At 39.2% G+C, this 21,247-nt stretch overlaps 1 protein-coding gene across 1 annotated transcript in view; it reads left to right on the top strand.

The window, feature by feature from the left end:
* Positions 1-21,247, top strand: part of GRHL2 (grainyhead like transcription factor 2) — a 176,147-nt gene that overhangs the window by 113,996 nt on the left and 40,904 nt on the right. The window contains exon 9 of the mRNA XM_032760147.2: positions 11,954-12,112. Within this exon, the coding sequence (XP_032616038.1) occupies positions 11,954-12,112 (159 nt within the window). The remainder of the gene's footprint in view (positions 1-11,953; positions 12,113-21,247) is intronic.

The raw sequence follows: 21,247 nt of genomic DNA on the forward strand, positions 1-21,247 counted from the left end.
TACAGAACATAACCCATGGTCTCAAAAGTAAAAATAGGGCTGGGGGGCACTCCTGGGAGGGGTCTTGAAAGATTGAATTGCACACTACAAAGCAGGGCAAATGGCTTTTTTAAATGTGTTTACTGAGGTGTGGTGTGGGTAAAGGAAGCCTTAAAAGAGAAAAGTAAACATTTGTTGGAGTCTTTGGTATTGAACTTAAACAAAGCCATGCCTTTGTTCCAGTTTTATAAGGTAATGGATGTTAGGAAAAGCTATAAAGCTGGAGTTAATTCATATATAAAAGGAATAATCTTTGGAAGGCATCTCACCAAAGGTATCAATGGCTAGATCTTTGTTAGAATGTGAAGTATCCATGGTTTCTGGACTGAATTTTGCTTAGGACTCTGTAATTAACATGTATGAACTATTGTATTGTGCAGAGAATTAGATTGCATACTTGGATTTCATAAAATGATTGTGTGTGTGTGTGTACACAATGACTAATATTTGTTCAGTGATTACCATACACCAGGCACTCTGCCAGGCAATCTATATACATTATGCAATATTCATATTTTTAAGTGAATAGCAGTTTCCATTTAACTAATGAGGAATTTGAAGCCCAGAAAAGTTAACTAGCTTACCTGAGGTTGCACAGCTAGTGCATGGTAGAGCTGGAATTCTAACCTTGGGCTGTCTGGTCCCGAAGCATATGCTCTTTCCATGGCACCTTTTTGTTTTGGAAAGACCTAGTAGTAATATCTCCTTTATTATCTCTGACAAGGGAATAACCATTCCTGTGAAGCAGCGCACCCACTGCATATCAGGCACTGGGCCAGGTGGTGAAGGGTCCTGAACAAACAAGCCAGGCAGAATCCCTGCGCTCAGAGAATGTTTGGACTAGGCTAGCAACTGAGACACAGGTGTAAATAATTGTAATATAAGGTAGATAAGTGACAGTGACTCTATGGGAGATAAAGTGCTAGAAGAGGTCTGAAGAAAGAGGCAGTTCCATTTTTTATTTTTCTACATTTTATTTTTTAAAATTTCAAGTGAAAATTTGAAAGACTAATACATTTGATACCACTTACCCTTCACCTAGATTGACTCCTTGTTAATATTTTGCCAGATTTGCTTTATCTGTGCTCTCTCTCTCTCTCTCTCACACACACACACACACACACACACACACACACCCCTACACCTCATTTCTAAGTACTTCAGCATGTAGAGAGGTCCTTTTTCTGTGGGATCAGGAAGACACAAGGAAGGACGTGGCATGTAGGGTGTGTCTTCAGGGTCAGGTGGACTTAGACATAAGGAAGTTGGAAGAAGAGTGTGTGGTAGGGAACAAGGGGGTGTCCAAAGGTGCAGAAGCTGGAAAGCACAAGGAGAGAGGGCACTGTGCCACTCAGGAGAGTGTGACACTCAGGAGAGAAGTTAGTGTTAATTGTAAAGAGGGGATGATTGAAGTCATGAGAAAGGATGAGATTGCTGGGGAGAGAATTGGAGGGTGGGCAAAACAGGGTGAAGGATAGAACTTAGACACTCTCCATTTAGAAAATGTAGAGGGAGAGGAGCCGGAGAAGGAAGAGGTGGTGAGTAAGAGCAGAGAAGAAGAAAGGGGAAGTAGGACAAAGAGGACAAGGAGAGGCCCACCAAAGTCCAATGGTTTAGGCAGTGGTTGTTCAAACTGTGGTCCTCAACAAGCAGCATCAGTGTTGACTTGGGAGATTGTTAGAAACACAAATACTTGTACCTCCCAACCCAGGCCCACTGAATGAGAAATTCTGGGGGTGAGGCCCTGTAACCTGTGTTTCAGCCAGGCCTCCTGGCGATTCTGAGGCACACTAAATTAGGAAACACCTGATATAAAGATGCTACTAAGAAGGCTGCCCTTGATTTAAAGAAAGCAATTTCAGAAGCAAATTTATACACGCACATGTGAACAAAAGCCCCATAGAAAGACGTTCATTGCAGCATTCTTTATGACAGGAAAACACTGGAAACAACCTAATGTTGAAGAAATTGTCATTCCATATTTCATACTTTTTTCAAGAGAGAGAGAAAGCGATCTTCAGACTTTATTGTTAAGTGAAAAAAAGCAAGATGCAGACCTGTGTGCATTTTATGCTACCATTTGTGTAAAATAGGAAATGATGTGTATTTGTATTTGCATAACATGTTTCTAGAAGGATACACAAGAAATTGTTGGTTGGCTGGGGAACAAGGAAGGGAGGTAGTTTTCACAGTTTACCCTTTTGTGCCTTTTGGATTTGTACCATATTCAGGTGTTAAAAACTCAAAACAAGTTTTAAGTATTAAACATGAACAGAAAAAGCTTCACATAACAAATGCCGAAAAAGTCGAGTGAATGAATCTTTCAGTCTGTACTTAAATTCTTCTTCTGCCTGGGAGCTCATTATTTCACCAAGCAGCCCAATCTCTCATTATGCACATCCCTCATCCTGATGTGCTGCTTTGCAAGATCTGCTCAAGTGACAGAGCAGAGCGGGAGAAACTGTTGTAGTTTGAAGAGCAGTGAAGGTTTCTGCCTGAGAGACTTCCCCGTGCTCTCCCCAGCAATACCTGGGATTCAACGCCCCCTCAAAGTGCTGTGGGGAGAGAGGTTTAATGTTTTTAAATCAATTCTCCTTAATTAAATGTTTGTTCCATTAATGCAAATCATAACTAATCTACCTTTGGATCATTTGAAGTTAGCTTCACAAAATCCCCAGAGAGAGAATCCAGCTGGAAGGTAGCAATAGAAGGAGGAAGTAGTAATCCTACAGGAAAGAGGGCTTGAACTGGGGGACCCTGGGAATGCTAAGGAGGCCACCTAGGCAGGAGCATTTAGGGAGGTAAAATGGAGAGGGCTTTGTTGACTCTGTCATGGGGGTGAGAGCTTGGAGTTCAAGAACAGGACCAGCTGAGAGACTAGGTGTCTGAAAGGAGAGAGATAATGTTGATGAAAGTAAAATTCTTTCGATTTTCACGACACTCTACTGTTTAAAAATATTATTTCATTTAAGTGTCACAGTACCAACATAGGGGTTGTCACACCTATTTAAAAGAAGAAAGTGAGGCCCAGAAAGGTTAGACAATGAGTCCAAGGCTGTAGTGCTAGAGTTTGCACCAGGCGCACCATTTTGAGCCTCTTGGTGGATGTTTTTTTTCTGGCTTTGCTTTACTCTCGTTATAATTGAACCCAGGTTTGGCTTCTCACCACTCGAAAGCCAGACTCAAGAGGCAAGGGTTGGTGGAAGGAGAAGCAAGTTTATTCAGAAAGCCAACATAACGGAGAAGATGGTGAGCTAATGTTCTAAGGTACCATCTTAAGTCAGTACAAACTTTAGGCTCTTTCGATATTAAGGGCAGGGGGACAAGAAGAGGATTGAGATCAAGAGGTAACCAGTGATTGCAGACATCTGGACAGCAATGAGTGTCCGAGGAGGCTGGGAACTTCCTTGTCCTTGGTCAGGTCACAATGCTCCTAAAAATCTTTAACAAAACATAGTTAGTTGTTGTTTACATACTTCCTCTTTTATCCCAGGATTAGTTTTAAAAGCTACATGACTGCTTTTTTCACATATTTGGTCAATGCTCTGAAATCATCCTTGCCTATGTGCAGGAATGGATAAAGACCCCTTAAACAAAAATGGAGTTAGTTATGTTAGTTCTTTTGTTTTCTCACTGTTACATCTTCTCACCCTATACCTTCAGAGAAAGCTCTTTCTTCCTCTCACAAAACCTCACTTGTGAGTTGATCTCCTTTATCCCCTGCTTCTGAGGCTCTTGACTCCCACAGCCACCCCTCTCTGCAGCCTCTTACGTACCTCATCTCTTGTCGTGTGGACACCTCCTTCATCTCAGAAGTGCCCCGCTGCTGGGACAGCTGCCCGCTCCCAGTGCTCCCATCCCTCCCTTAGCTGAGGTGCTTCTTCTCCATCTCCTTGACCTGTCTCACTTGCCCAGCAATCACCTTCGTCTCCTCCCTTCCATTGGTCTGGCCTCTGGAAGTAGCATGGATGCTCTCCACTACTGAACACAATGGCCTTTTCTCAGTCCTCACGCCCCTGTCCTCTCTATAGCTTGGACGTCAGAGGCTGTGGCCACAGCTCTATCTGCCTTGGCCTCAGGGATGCACACTTGGCCTCATTCAGTGCCTGTTACTGGATCACAGTGGTAAAAGCAGATTGATTTGCCTTTTTCCTCACCACTCCTTGCCTTTCAGGTTCTTTCTTCACCTTCCAGATATAAACCTCCTTTTCCATTAGGGTGATCTCTCCATTGTTTCAGAGCCAGCATGCGCTCTCTTTCCCTTCCATCTCTCTTTCTCCTGTCTCAAGACTCCTACAGGAAATCTTCCCTGGCTGCCTTGTTGAGCTCTCTTCTTCTTCTTTCTGTTTTTTGAGATGGAGTCTTGCTCGCTCTGTCACCTAGGCTGGAGTGCAATGGCAGGATCTCAGCTCACTAAAACCTCTGCCTCCCAGGTTCAAGCAATTCTCCTGCCTCAGCCTCCCCAGTAGCTGGGATTACAGGCATGTACCACCATGCCCGGCTTATTTTTGTATTTTTAATAGAGACGTGGTTTCACCATGTTGGCCAGGCTAATCTCGAACTCCTGACCTCAGTTGATCCACCTGCCTCGGCCTCCCAAAGTGCTGGGATTATAGGCGTGAGCCACCACGTGTGGCCTTCTCTCTTACTTCTTAAAGCAAGCAGAGTCTGGAGTATTCAATTTAATATCTAATTACATACCTTCCACAACAGTGAATACTGTTGGACCCCCACCTTTTCCTTGAGGGCAGGGCCCTGCCATTGATAGACTTCTGTATTTCCCATGGCCTCTATATATAGCATCTCATAGTGTCGATGGATAGATAGGTAGATAGATAGATAGATAGATAGATAGATAGATAGATAGATAGATAGATAGATAGATATTGATGAAGATATTCATGCTGACTATATAGTTGATGCTCAATTTATGATTGTTGATTGATAGATAACATCCGGTCAGAGCAGCTAACTCCACCATATTAAATTGACTTCAGCTGCTCCTATTAATCTCTGCTCTTAGGAGGTATTGCTTATGAAGGCAAGAATATAGATAAAGTTGTATTTAGAAAAATAATTTATCTTCTCTTAAGTTGTTGGACAAATATTTGTTGACTGTCTACCACAGGCCTAGTACTGGGAATAGAGTGAGCTTGAGGCAGACAAGTACCCTCCTCTTAAGTGCTTTTCAGCATCATAGAGCAAACAGATAATTAAACACTAAACAAATAAATAATAAGATAAATTCAAATAATTGTATGTGCTATGAAGAGAGGAGAAAAGAGAAATTTGACAGACTGTGCTACTGGTCAGGGGCCAAGGGGTTGAGAGGAGGAGGAAGAGGAGGTAAAAGGCAGCTCTCCATGGGATGGTCAAGGCAGGTATTTCTGAAGAGTTGACATTGGCCTGAATCTGAATGAGAAGAAGGAGCTGGCAGTGTGATGATCTGGGGACAGCACAGAAGGCAGAGCACACAGCAGGCAGCAAAGCCTCTGAAAGGAGAACAAACAAAAAATTGAGCACTGAAAGAATATGGGGAACTACGGTAGAGTATGTGAGTCCACCAAGCATACATCTGTGTGTATACATACATACCCGCAGAATTGAGAGGAGAAAATAAAGAAATATTTTATCAGGAAGAAAGGAAGAAATGAAATAAAAAAATTTGAAAAGTACTTTCTAAAAGTGCTATATAATTGTACATTTTATGAAATCTAGGCATTTCTTATATCCTCAACAAAATAGCAAGATCCCTGAGGGCGGGTAGTCTGTCTTGCATCCTGTATTCCCATCTCCCAGCACAATGCCAAGCACACAGAGAAGACATTAGATCACTATTTGATGAATACATGCATAAAAAAATAGATGGTTGCCCAAAGCTGAGATTTCACATTTTAATATTGTCTACTTTTAGTCTATCTTCTGTCTCAATTTGGCATTGCATCTGCACACAAATACAATCCTATCAAAGTGGAAGAAAAAAGGTAAAATGTGAGAAAGCTGTCTGTAGAAATTATAAAAACCAAGAAAGGAACAGAGTGGAGAAACTGGCAAGAGCGCATTTATATAGCTATATATTGTTTGTGAAAGGAAAATGTGTTCTAGTGTTAAAATGATTATTTCTTATGTATACCTTGTACCTGTAATTTAGAGGCTTATCCTGTGCAATTTCTTGGAAAAGAATTTTTTTTTCAGTCTCAATTATCAGGATATAAGTAGCTTTCTTAGTCTTTAAAAAGAAACATCTTAAAAGTGCAAAATACAGTTGTTTAAAGAGGAAAATAAATACGTTGTACCAAATCACAGATGTTACAATTTTTTGAATCCCAAATTGCTTTCTGAATCAAAGGTAGGCCCATTTATTTTAATGGAAAGCTCTCAGAAAAAGCTTTAGGAGTTGATAATCAAGTTAATGTAGCAATTCTAAAGCTCATTGATTTGTGCTCATTTTAATAAATCTTACTGTATGCATAATGTACAACTGAGGGGTATTATAATTTCAGCAAGGTCACTTGTCTTGGGTAGAAACCACAAAATGGGAATTGTAATTCATATGTAACAAATGATTTTGTAAAAAAATGCCAATGTTATGAGACTGCTTCTATTTCTGGGAAAGAACTTGGTACATTTAGAAACAATCTTTCTATCTGAATCAATCTTTGAACTGATGACAAAATTAAAATTGTATTTATTATCTGCCTAAATACACCTGATCTACTGAATTCTTTCTTAAAAAATAAATTGTGTGCTCTTAGCATTATAGGAAAACAAGTAAGAGAGGTTTTAAAAATATATGAGCATTTGTAACTTTCTTAACGCTTGGGAGACAGATAGATTGTTTACGGCATTTATACATCCTTTACATAATCAAGGCTTCCACCGAAGTGAAAAATAACTTTCTGTACTTGACATTTGGATGAACATTTGGTAGAGGAAATTATACCTTTTCCTTAAGCCCCTCTAATACATATTTACAAACAAGTGCTTTGTAGATATACTTCCAAGTAATTTGCTTTCACATTTGCCTGCTGTGCATGGAGCTGAGATATGGTTGGGTTTGCAAGATGAAACAAATGAATTCTTATCAGTTTCCAAGCTAAGGCTTTAGTTAATGTCTTTCCATGACTTCCCAAACTCCTCCCCACCCCCAATTTCAGTTAAAGTTCAACCATTTGGGTTTTGAGTGCAGCACGGCGAGACTATGATTGATACCATCAGGTACTGAAACTGTGCTTTGCCAGTGGGTCAGGCAGCTAGGCAAGAGGAAAGAATGCCAACCCTATTATAAAATCCCTCCCTTATAGGTTCGCTGGGAGCTGACAACACAATGTAGCAGAAAAGGCAGATTCTTGTGTTGTTTACTTTTAATGGAATTAGAGGGCCCATTAGAGCTTCTACTAAGGACCTCTCTCTATTGAGAGAACCTAGCCTAAGTGTCTCCCGGTGAAGTCTGATGTGTGGTAGCTCATTTGACCTTTAAAGACCATCTCTACTGGGTGGTTGGTTTTTATAACTCCTCCAGGGAAAATTTAGACTATGTATTATAGTATATTGCCAGTGAGCAGTTATTTCAGTGGATCTAGCGGGTCCGTCCCACTTAAATGGCCCTTGTAAATATCCACAATCCATCACGTCGGCTCTTAGTTGAGACTGGAGCCGATAAGGCCACATTTAATATTGCTTCCTGCCTGTCTGAGTGCTATGTCCACTGTGAGTGACATGTGGTTAAATCACTGAGCCAACCATGAATCTTAGTAGCTTAGGACATATTCATCAGAACACTTTTCTCCTCTGGCTCCTGTAGTTCTAGGCAGGCTTTATGGGGGATTGGAAAATAACCAGTCTGTGTTAAGACTCCTGTGATTATGGCCACCAGCAGGAAGATCTCTATGAAGCAAATGGCCAAAATGATGAACAACTGCATAGCTCACCAGAGTGATCGTTTGCTTTGCTGACATACAACTGTGTTTATACACTCTGGCCAAGATGTTTTTCAGGTGTTCCCTGAAAAGTATACTTTTTTTTTTAACCTAAAGGTTAGTGTTTGAGGAAGCTGTTGTTATCTTTAGAGCACCGTCATAAGTTCTCTCTCAATCTTCCCTCTGACTTCTGTGATTGCAGGAATCATAACCAGTGCATCTATGCTAGCGCCTAGCACAGCCTCAGGAACTTGGTAGGCACTTCAAAAATATTTGTTGCATAAATGACTGTTAAATAAAAATTCTCTGCCATTAGGGCTTCTCCAGGGACAGTAGATAGCATTTTCTGTCTGTGTGACTGCAGTGGGCAAAATACTTATACCATGGAAAATCAGTAGGAGAATCAGACATAGCGTTTTCTTTCTCTTTCTTTACTTTCTTTCTTTCCTTCCTTCTCTTTCTTTCTTTCTTTCTTTTCTTTCTTTTCTTTCTTTCTCTTTCTCCCCTTCCCTCCCCTCCTTCTCCCTACTTTCTTTCTTTCTTTTCTTTCTTTCTTTCTTTCTTTCTTTCTTTCTTTCTTTCTTTCTTTCTTTCTTTCCTTTCTTTTTCTTCCTTCCTTTCTCTCTCTCTCTTTCTCTCTTTCTTTTTGACAGAGTTTCACTCTTGTTGCCCAAGCTGGAGTGCAATGGCACGATCTCGGCTCACTGCAACCTCCGCCTCCCAGGTTTAAGAGATTCTCCTGCCTCAGCCTCCTGAGTAGCTGGGATTACAGGTGCCCGCCACCATACCCAGCTAATTTTTGTATTTTTAGTAGAGATGGGGTTTCACCGTGTTGGCCAGGCTGGTCTCGAACCTCTGGTGATCCACCCTCCTAAGCCTCTCAAAGTGCTGGGATTACAAGTGTGAGCCACCACGCCCAGTCTGTGTGTTCTTTCTTAGTAGTCTTTTATCACTCAGTTCCTGTGAATCACCTGACATTTGCATCTTTAGTCATTCTCTTTTTCTTTACTCCTCCTCAGTCCTTGTCAGACCGCTGCTGTAAGCCCAGTGAATGTGTGGGTTTGTATTTCACTAGTGTTCTCCATGCCCAGGGCTCTGTTTTGTCTTCCTGGGGCCTCTGTACACACCTGCCTCTCTGTACACACAACACAGAGGACCACTCTGTGTTGGTCACTGCTGGATCACTCATCTGTCTCCCTCTTGGACTGTCAGCTCCCTGAAGCAGGGGTTTGAGTTTCTTTTCTATCCCCCGTATCTAATGTTGTGTTTGACCCATTGTGGGCTTGTGTGGATGTTTACAGACTGAATGAGTGAATACATGAATTAAAGAAATGAATGAAGGAAATGAATATATTGGCAGTTAGATCATCTTTTTTTTAAAGCAACTTTTAGTGGTATATATTTAAGACACACAGCAGGATGTTATGGAATACATGTAGATACTTTGTCCATCATCTCATATCCATCATCTCACACAGTTACCCATTTCTTTTTGTCTTTGGTAAAAGCAGTGAAAATCTACTCATTTAGCATTGATTCCATATACAGTACATTTTTTTTTCTTTTTCCCCTGACCTCCCATCTACAGTACAATTTCATTACTGATGGTCCCCGTGTTGTACCTTAGTTTGCTAGATTTGTTGGCATAATTAGATCGTTGTTGGGCACTTGTTTTCAGGCAGTGGCTGAAGTATGAGAGCCCAGGGGTCAGGGCATAGGGTTGCTGTAATCAGCTTGTCACTAAGCCCTGTCATCTGGCCTGATTGGTGTGGATGTGGTACCCCACTAAGACATTCCTCAGTGCCAGGTGAGGAGCTCAAAAATAAAATAAAAATGAGGTTTGTGGAGATGTAGCACTAAAAATGAGATGCCTGGATTGCCAAAAGCCTACAGCCTTTGGGTTTGAAATGAACTAGATCGGGCCTAGTAGTTAAATCAAAAATTCAAAAGGCTTTTATTTTATTTATTTATTTCAAGATAGGATCTTGCTCTGTCACCCAGGCTGGGAGTGTAGTGGCGCAATCTCAGCTCACTGCAGCGTCAACCTCCCAGGCTCAAGCAATCCTCCCATCTCAGCCTCCCAAGTAGCTGGGACTACAGGGATGCACCACTACACTCGGCTAATTTTTAAACTTTTTGTAGAGATGGGATCGCACTATGTTGCCCAGGCTGATCTCAAACTCCTGAGCTCAGGTGATCCCTCTGCCTCAGCCTTCCGAAGTGCTGGGATTACAGGCATGAGCCACCGCGCCCGGCTGAAAAGCCTTTAACATGCAGTCCGTTTCTCATGGCTTTGCTTCCTTGAGGGCTGCTCTCCATAGTGTCGCTGTGGTGTGAGGGACTTCAGGTCCAAGGCTTAAAGGTGAATGGAAAACCCGGAGAATCAAATAAGACAAGCATTAAATACTACATCTAATGAAATAGTTTTCAGAATACATAATTTTACAATTTTAAAGCAATGAATAGTTTAACATTTTATTTTAAATAAAAAGAATACATGTGGCATCAAATGAAAATAGTACCAAGAGTATAATATAGTGTGCCTGGATGTCCCCAGAAACCACCTCTTAATCATCATTGTAGTTACCATGTAAACCTGGGTGCTACACTGATACCTCAATTCCGAGATAAATCACTCTTAAATGGTATTGATGGACTGCCATCCACTATTTAAAATGAGGAGAAATTTAGCTCATTTACACTTCTCCTTCTCTTCTTACCAATATTTTATAAAAAAATAAAATAATTATTTTTAGTTCTTTTGTTGGTCAGCACTATAATCTTATTAATTTCCTTGAGTTTCCATTTTTTTGAATTTATGTGATTTCTCTTATATCTCTTGATGCCCTGTGCTGTAAGGTGACGATGTTGATGCCTTCACTATATTCACTATATTTTCTCTCTCCTGTTTCAGATCTTACATTTAACGGTCTTTTACTTTTTCACTAACCTGGAAGTTATTTGTGTCTACATTTTGTCCTTCAGGGAGGGATCCTAAAGGGAAAATTGAAATCTGAAATTAAGTGACTTGTGTAAGGTTTCTTAGCTGGTTAATGTTACAGCTGGGGCTAAAACCTGGGGCATTTGACTCCCAATCTAGTAGGCTTTCTGCAGATTACCTCAGTGATTCACTCATCTAATGTTTATTGAGTGCTTACTTTCCTCCAGGCACTAGGTACCAGTAATACAAAAATAATAAGTGGTCTCATATTGCGTGCTTCATAATCAAGGAAGAAAGACAGATATGTAAACAAATAACTAGATTTCAATGCAATAATGTGCAAAGGAAGGTGTTATCTGATTTTTTTTTATTCCACAGACCAGAGATTAGAATAACTGATATAACTATTAGAAGTGGCAACTTGGATATGTTGAGGAAACAGTGTTTTACCCAGGCCACTTATGCAGGTTTAAAAAATAAATAAGACTTGGCCAGGCACGGTGGCTCACGCCTGTCATGCCAGCACTTTGGGAGGCCGAGGCAGGCCGATCACGAAGTCAGGAGATTGAGACCATCCTGGCTAACAGGGTGAAACCCCATCTCTACTAAAAATACAAAAAATTAGCCAGACGTGGTGGCGGGAGCCTGTAGTCCCAGCTACTCAGGAGGCTTAGGCAGGAGAATGGTGTGAACCTGGGAGGCGGAGGTTGCAGTGAGCTGAGATTGCGCCACTGCACTCCAACCTGGGCGACAAAGTGAGACTCCGTCTCAGGAAAAAAAAAAAAAAAAAGTAAGACTTTGCTGATATACTTCCAGGAAAGCAGTTTAAATGGTCTGTTTCAAGTTAAATATGAAAGCAGATTTTAAAAATAATGTATAATTATAAATTATATGTTTTATGCTCAGCATGTTTTTATGTGAAAAGTATATCAAAATATTCTTCAGTTGTCTTTATGGGGTTGTTTAGTATTTTGACTTAAAGTCTAAAGTTTATGCATTTATTGCACATTCTTTTTATGGTGACTTGTGAACTTTTTCTTTCTCTTTCCCTCAGATTTTCATCACCGTGAATTGCTTGAGCACAGATTTCTCCTCCCAAAAAGGGGTGAAAGGACTTCCTTTGATGATTCAGATTGACACATACAGTTATAACAATCGTAGCAATAAACCCATTCATAGAGCTTATTGCCAGATCAAGGTCTTCTGTGACAAAGTGAGTAAAGATGACAGTTTTTTATAAAGGTATCTTTTTTATTAGATATTACTTTTAATGGCATTTCTTCCTTGTCACCTTCACTTGTCTAGTGGTGTCAAAATAGTCACTTTACTCATCACAGTGGGAGTGGTAATCTTCTATTCTCAGTTCCTGTTAGATATCTAGGAAGTCTTCAGTCAACTATTTTTTTCTTTTTAGTTTATCATTTTTATCACTAATTTAATGACTGACTGTTTCTTAGTCAGCTCAGGCTGCTATAACAAAAAACCATAGACTGGGTGGCTTAAACAACTGAAATGTATTCCTCAAAGTTCTAGAGGCTAGAAAGTCCAAGGTCAAGGTGTCAGCTAATTTAGATCCCAGTGAGGGCTCACTTCCTGGCTTGCAGACAGCTGCCTTCTCACTGTGTCCTCACATGGCATAGAGAGACAGCACGTGCACAAGCTCTCTGGTGTCTCTTTTTCTAAGGACACAAATTCTATCATAAAGACTCTACCCTCATGGCCTCATCTAAACCCAATTACCTCCCCAAAATTTCACCTCCAAATACCATCACATTGGGAATTGGGAGTCCCACATATGAATTTTGGGGGTACACAAACTTTAGTCTATAACACATTGTGCTGTAAGTTTGATCCAATTAGATAGCTCAAATAACAGATTAATATTCTTTACTGGGCATAGACCCTGTCCCAGAGCATATCAGGGCATCCGTTACTATTTTGTGGGTTAAATGGGACCTCACCTAGGACTTTTTGGAATGGAAATAGCACTTATAAAATAAATTCATTAGTACATATGCACTCACTAAACATGTACTTTGAATCTCCCTGAATCCCACCCCAAAGGAGTTGAAAAATGTGAACAGCAAAACTTAAAACCCTATGATTAGGTGACAGGAGATCCTCACAAATCCCAAATATGAATAGGACCAAGCGTCAACAATTTCAAAACCTGTGTGATATCAGCATTTGTGAGGGAAAGTAATGGGGCCACTTGATAGCCAAAGAACAGGAAACCTACAAAATTGTCCAAAGTACTCACTGGAAAGTGAAGTCGGCTGTCTTAGGACAGCATGTGAGACTCGGGTGGGAGGGTACAGATCTAGTGGATTCTAATTTGCCAGTGAGTGCAAGGGCACTGAGCATTGAAATGTTTTGGGCTCTATGAACTCTGAGAAGTCAGAAACTAAAGTTCCCTTCTAAGACAAATTCCTGCTTTGGAGAAAAAAAAAATTATCGGAGTGAAGTCTAAGCTGAGTTGAAAAAAAAAAAAGGTGAAAAGGAAAGAGGTCAAAATAAAAATGAAGAGGAAGATGGGACGGGATACAGAGTAGGCAGATCTCAGAAAATCTGACTATATTTGTATCACTTTGTGAACACACCAGATGGGGATCCTAGGAGCCATGAAGCTAGAAGAAATCCTGGCTCACTCATTTCACTTGAAAATGACCAACAGAAAAGAAAAAGCAGTTGAATCCCATACAATGTTTCATGAAAAAAGAGATTAAGATCAGACTGACTTCCCCATGAATAATGAATGCCTATCAAAGAGACAGGCCCATAAAACAGGTGAAAACTGCAGCCTAACATTTCAGAATAAGCTAAATGAAATTAAGGAAATAATGGAAGTTATGAAGATCAACGTAAATCACAATTTGAAAAAATCAACTTGAGATGTGTAGAAAATAGAATGACTCGAAAAGAGATGAGATGGAACTCAAGGAATTTAGAAATAAAAGATTAAAATAGATTAGAAATTAACACTATGCTAGAAGCAACACAAGAGTAAATAAATATAAAAGCTAATGCTTTAAGAAAACAAGCTGAAAAACAATAAAATTTTTAAATCAGAGGAAATGAAAGAGGTGTGAAAGAAAATACAGATATAGAAGAAAGGTAAAGAAGATGTAATATAGGCCAGGTGCATGGCTCACACCTGTAATTACAGCACTTTGGGAGGCCAAGATGGAAGGATCACATGAGTCCAGGAGTTCGAGACCAGCTTAGGCAACAAAACGAGACCCCTGTCTCTACAAAAAAATGTAAAAATTAGCCAGGTTCAGTGATGCATGTCTGTAGTTCTAGGTACTCAGGAGGCTGAAGCAGGAGGATTGCTTGAGTCCAGGAGTTTGAGGTTATGGTGACATATGCTCCAGCCTGGGTGACAGAGCAAGACCCTATCTAAAAAAAAAAATGAAATCCAATATACATATAATAGGAATCTTTGAGGAAAAAAAAGTGGGGAGGATGGAATACTAAAAATACATTGCTTTAAATATGCGTTTAAATACATATGCTCTAAGGAAAACTTTAAACAGAAAGCATATGTATTTAAACAGCCCACCACCCACTTGGGAAAATTGATCCAGTATAACCAATACAAAATAGTTAAGCTATCGGACTTTTTGAAAAAAGAAAATAATATTCTTTGGGCATCTAAGTAAATAAAATAAATATTAAATCACTTATAAGGAAAATCTGATTACCAAACTTTTCAACAGCAACACTTTGTCAGAAGACAATGATATTTGAGGTAATCAAGTAAAGAAAATGTGAGCCAAGGATTTTATACACAGCCAAATTGACTTTGAAGTATAAAGACTGCAGGCACAAACAAAATAAACAAACCCCCAAAATCCAGAGAATATTCTCGGGGACTCTAGTAGTGAACAAACTTTAGACAAGCAATATTACTGTAAGGACATTGATAAAACGACGGGTGGTGAGCATTCAGGATCTATTTACCTGTAGATCTAATTCTAAATGATGGCGGAGACAGTGTGACAGTATATTCTGACAAGGTAGACATCGTACAATTATTTTAAAATTGGGAAGGACAGGAAGGGTATATGAGAAATAAAATAAGTTGACTCACTGCTTATAGAGATTAACAGTAAGTGAAAGGATACTACTTCATATTAGATGCTGAGAAGAGAGAGGAACAGGGAGAAGATATTAGTAGCCAGTTCAATATTGCCCATCAACTCTTTTTTAAAATTATTTTTCCATAAGTTATTGGGGTACAGGTAATATTTGGTTACATGAGTAAGCTCTTTAGTGGTGATTTGTGAGATTTTGGTGTGCCCATCACCCGAGCAGTACACACTGCACCATATTTGTAGTCTTTTATCTATCCCTCAACCCCCTCCCACTTTTCCCCAGAAGTCCCCAAAGTCCATTGTATCATTTTTATGCCTTTGGGTCCTCATAGTTTACCTCCCACATATCAGTGAGAACATATGATGTTTGATTTTCCATTCCTGAGTTACATCACTTAGAGTAATAGTCTCCAATCTTATCCAGGTCACTGCAAATGCTGTTAATTCAGCCCGTCACTCTTAAAGGTGCTGCAGTCAGTTGTATTAAAGGTCTATGTAGTGTTAACATGTCTGAGAGTTCTGGTTTAGCAGTGGCAGGAGAAAGCAGAGATGGTCAGGAAAACAGAAAGAAAACACGTTAACAAGAACTGCATAGGGGTTAGGGACATGCGGCATGGCAGTAAATATCCCCAAAGTCTCAACGGCCTTTCAGGCCATGATGATTTCAGTTAATGCCAATTATCCAGCCATCAGAGCAGGACAGCAATCAGTAGGACAGTTTCCATGACACTGGTAGGACAGTAGGACAGTACACAGTAGAACAATTTAGGACAGTTCAGAGTACACAGTAGGACAGTTCACAGTACACAGTAGGACAGAACATAGTAGGACAGTTTCCATGACACTGGTAGGACAGTACACAGTAGAACAGTGTAGGACAGTTCAGAGTACACAGTAGGACAGTTCACAGTAAGACAGTTCACAGTACACAGTAGGACAGTACACAGTAGAACTGTTAACAGTACACAGTAGGACAGTACATAGTAGGACAGTTTACAGTACACAGTAGAACAGTTTAGGACAGTTCAGAGTACACAGCAAGACAGTTCACAGTAAGACGGTTCACAGTACACAGTAGGACAGTACACAGTAGGACAGTTCACAGTACACAGTAGGACAGTACACAGTAGGACAGTTTACAGTACACAGTAGGGCAGTACACAGTAGGACAGTTCACAGTAGGACAGTACACAGTAGGACAGTACATAGTAGGACAGTTTCCATGACACAGCAATTAGTAGGACAGTTTCCAAGACAGTAGAGAAGTTTCCATGACAGTTGCCAGAGGCCTGTTAAATCAATAGACACAGTTGTATAAAAATGGTGAAATATCAAAGGTACAGACAGCATAAGCAATTTGCCCAGAGACACGCAGTGAGAATGCAGAGTAGTTAGATGCAAATCTAGGCCTGATTTCAAACTCATTCTCCTAGAATTGATAAATAACTTTATACATAAAATACCAAAATGACAACTGGCAATCCAAAACCTCAACAAAGAGCCAAGGTGGGCTTTAGAAACAAAACCGAACCAAAAAAATCAGCTTATGTCTTTAATTCAGCATATTAAATACTAAGAAAACATTTTCAAATGATATATAACAGATAATTTTTTAAAGCACAAATAAGGAAGCATTTAAATAATTTGAATTCCTTTACTTAATTTCAGATATTCCAGGGGAGATTGTAGGATCCCCCTCCATGAATCCCCTTCTTGGAAATAAAGAATAAAGTTAGAGATGAAGAGAAAGAGGGGGAAGAATTGAATAGAGGAACCTGGCAATCCATTCATATTCACTTTGGTAGTTGGAAATGAAAGTGAGAGAGAGGGCTTAAGGATTCTCCTAAAATTATTTTATATTATAGTGTTAATATAATAAATAAGAAAAACAAAGAATAAAAGCATGCAGAATGTGCAGGGAATGTTATATTGTTGTTCACCTATGTCCTAGAATGAGAGGGATTATAAGACACTAAGAGGGCAGATACAATTATTGATTGATTATACCTTTTGTTTGAAAATATTTTTATACATTTTCATTCAGTTATTTTAAACTGTAAAAGGGAGAGGGCGAAAAAGAGGATCGTGTGGATTTTTCCAAAGCAGTTGTTTCCTGAGGTCATGTTAAGAGGGTAATCTGTGGCAAGGAAAGAAATGATTGGGAGAACCACTTATTTGTGTGAACATATTTGTAAATATGCATAAAAACTGGGAAGGACTGTGTCAACAAATGCCTTGCCAATCAGAAAGTAGGTGGCATTTCCAATAGCTCCTATTTTATGTACCAGTCTAGTAAATATCAGTGCTAAGTAAAAGAAAATGGTTGGAGAATGTTGGGTAAATGATAAGCATTTATTCCAAGTAAGTAGTGACGTCAAGAGCTTCTAGCAGGTAGTTACACACCCTGATATTAAGGGTTGGAGTCGGGGGTGTCAGGAAAATCATAAGGAAGAAATCTCATGGGCCCTGCAGGGTGTATTCATTGTAATTACTGTCAATTTCTTTAACAAACTAGACCCAAAATCTTTTGCTGTAATTTGTCATCATTTTTGCAGCTCTAATTTCAAAATCCAGGTAAAACTAATTCCTGGGAGATTAAAAAGAGAAATGAAAGTTTAATTTTTATACTTTTCAAATGGGTGTGTAAATACAAATGCTCACTTTGACTTATCCTTTCAGGCAAAAGAGTTGAGAGCTATTCCATTTTAAAACCATACATTTTCTCATCACAATCTATAGTTTTCAAGAGACGGAATTCTGCACTATTTACAGTTCTCCAGCTTGATTTCTAATTAATCAATTAATTAATCAATTCTAATTAATCTCACACCTGTGAGACTGCAGATGAAAATAAAGGGCTTCCCTAACCATTCTTGGTATTAAGATACTTCTATTGAAATGCATGTGTTAATACATTTTAAAAATTCAGGATCTGTTTATATAGCTACATATATCGATACCTATGTGCATATCTTTATGCTAACATTAAATTCTTTCACAATCTTTCGTGAAGGTTTTGTATTACTGCAAACAATAGCTACATATTGTGGAAAAACCGAGAAATAAAGCCACATTCTTAAAATACATGTAGAGGAGCAACTTAAGTGTTAAATAAAAAACAAAGACAGCCATCACCTCTCGAGTGGTGGCAAAAATGATCACAATATTGGCAGGAATTTTTCAGATATATTTTCCAAATTTAACACTCTATAGTGAACATTTAGGTGGAGGGAATTATTTTCAAATGACAAATTTTGTATTTGTAGCAAATTATTCTCCTCTGGAAGAACTAGACTTTTGCACTTTAATAACAGTAGAAAGAATATTTTCTAAAAGTCTCAGGTCACAAAGAATCATAGGAAGAGGTGGAATACTTGGAAGGTCTTGCTCAAGGAATGTTTTCTTTACTTTAATGGAAGGTATTGAAGCTTCCTGGGGTCACTGTGAAGTCAAAAGCTTTATTCTAGAAATAAGAATTGTGATTCTCTTGAGTGGATACTATCAAAATTGTTTTGTCATGCTGATAGCTGGGCATTCGGGGCAGGAAATTTCTTTTGTAGAAGGGCCACCATCTGCTGTATAGATACCCTATGTTTTATGTTAATTCTTTGGGTTTGGCATATAAAAGAATGCCTGAAAAATAAGCAAGTGATTTTGCTAAAATTCTACATTGAACATACAGACTTACCTCATTTTATTGTGCTTTGCTTTATTATGTTTCACAGAAAACAAGTTTTTAAAAATCGAAGGTTTGTGACAACCCTGTATCGATCAAGTCTGTCAGCTCCATTTTGCCAACAGCATGTGTTCGTGTCTCTGTGTTACATTTTGGTGATTCTCTCAACATTTCAAACATTTTCATTATTATTATATCTGTCATGTTAATTTGTGATCAATGATCATTGGTGTTACTATTGTAATTGTTTTGGGGCACCTCCAACTGCACCCATATAAGATGGTGAACTTCATTGATCAGTGTTGTGTATGTTCTGATTGCTCCACCAACCAGCCGTTCCCTAGTCTCTCTCCCTCTCTTCCTTTGGTCTTCCTATTGCCTGAGACACAACCATATGAAACCAAGCCAATGAATAAACCTACAATGGCCCCTGCATGTTCAAGTGAAAGGAACAATTGCATCTCTCTCACTTTAATCAGAAGCTAGAAATAATTAAGCTTAGGGAGGAAGGCATATCAAAAGCTGACACAGGCCAAGAGCTGGGCCTCTTGTATCGGTTAGCCAAGGTGCGAATGCAAAGGAAAAGTCCCTGAAGGAAATTAAAAGTGCTACTCCAGTGAACACACAAGTGATAAGAAAGTGAAACTGCCCTACTGCTGTTGTGGAGAAAGTTTTAGTGGCCTGGATAGAAAATTAAACCAGCCACAGCATTCCCTTAGGCCAAAGCCTAATCCAGAGCAAGGGCCCTAACTCTTTTCAACTCTGTGAAGGCTGAGAGAGATGAGGAAGCTGCAGAAGAAAAGTTTGAAGCTAGAAGAGATCACTTGATAACATTCAAGCAAAGAAACCATCTCCATAACATAAATGTGCAAGATTAAACAGCAAGTGCTGATGTAGAAGCTGCAGCAAGTTATGCAGAAGATGTAACTAAGATCATTGATGAAGGTGGCTATACTAAACAACAGATTTTCATTGTAGAACAAACAGCCTTCTATTGGGAGATGTCACCTAGGACTTTCATAACTAGAGAGAAGTCAATGCCTGGCTTTGAAGCCTCAAAGGAGAGGCTGACTTTCTCGTTAGGGGCTAATGCAGCTGCTGTCTTTAAGTTGAAGTCAGTGCTCATTTACCATTCCCAAAATCCTAGGGTCCTTAAGAATCTTGCTGTATCTAGTCTGCTTGTGCTCTGTAAACAAAACAACAAAGCCTGGATGACAGCTTATGTGTTTTTGGTGGGCTTCATTTTAAGCCCACTGTTGAGACCCACTGCTCAGGAAAAAAAAGATCCCTTTTAATTGACAATGTTCCCAGTCACCCAAGAGCTCTGATGGAGATGTACAAAAATATTAATATTGTTTTCATGCCTGCTAACACAACAACATCCATTCTGCAGCCCATGGATCGAGGAATAATTTTGATTTTCCAGTCTTTTTATTTAAGAAATATGTGTTGCTGGTGTAGATAGTGATTCCACTGATGGTTCTGGGCAAAGTCAGTTGAAGGCCTTTTGGCAAGAATTCACCATTTTAGATGCCATTAAAAACATTCATGATTCATGGGAGGAGGTCAAAATATTAACATTAACAGGAGTTTGGAAAAAGTTGATTCCAGCCCTCATGGATGACTTTGAGGTGTTCAATACTTCAGCAGAGGAAGTAACTGCAGATGTGATGGAAACAGCAAGACTAGAACTAGAAGTGGAGCCTAAAGATGTGATTGAATTGCTGCAATCTCATAAGAAAACTTGAACATATGAGGAGTTGCATCTTATGGATGAGCAAAGAAAGTGAGATAGAATCTACTACTGGTGGAGAGGCTGTGAACATTGTTGGAATGACAACAAAGAATTTAGAATATTACATAAACTTAGTTGATAAAGCAGCAGCAGTGCTTGGGAGGATTGATTCCAATTTTGAAAGAAGTCCTACTGTGGGTGAAGTGCTATCAAACAGCATCACGTGGTACAGAGAAATCTTTCCTGAAAGGAAGAGTTAATTGATGCATCAAACTTCATTTTTGCCTTATTGTAAGAAATTGTTACAGCCACCCCAACCTTCAGCAACCCCCACCCTGATCAGTCAGCAGCTATTAACATCAAGGTAAGACCATCTATTAGCAAAAAGATTACAACTTGCTAAAGCCTCAGTGTGTATTTTTTTTTTTAGCAATGAAGTATTTTTAAGTTAAGGTATGTACATTTTTTAGACATAATGCTATTGCACACTTGATATAGTGCAAACATAACCTCTCTATGCACTGGGGAACAAAAAAAAGTACGGCTCTTTTTATTTCAATATTTGTTTTTTTAATGGGGATCTGGAACTGAACCCACAGTACCTCTGAGGTATGCTTGTATATAAATCTTGAAACAGATTAATTCTGGTCCCTTTCCTCATAAATAGTACAAAATAAAACATTAACTCAGAAATCAAATTCCTTGACCCAACTTGGGGTGTTTCTGGGGGCAGTTATAATTTATACAGGTTAACAAATATCTAAATTTTATTTATATTAAATGTTATATTGTACAGAGTCCCAAGCACATAGAAAAATGCCTTACATGGACCCAAGAAAA

This window comes from Hylobates moloch, unplaced genomic scaffold (genome assembly GCF_009828535.3).
Source record: "Hylobates moloch isolate HMO894 unplaced genomic scaffold, HMol_V3 SCAFFOLD_9, whole genome shotgun sequence".
Taxonomy (NCBI): domain Eukaryota; kingdom Metazoa; phylum Chordata; class Mammalia; order Primates; family Hylobatidae; genus Hylobates; species Hylobates moloch.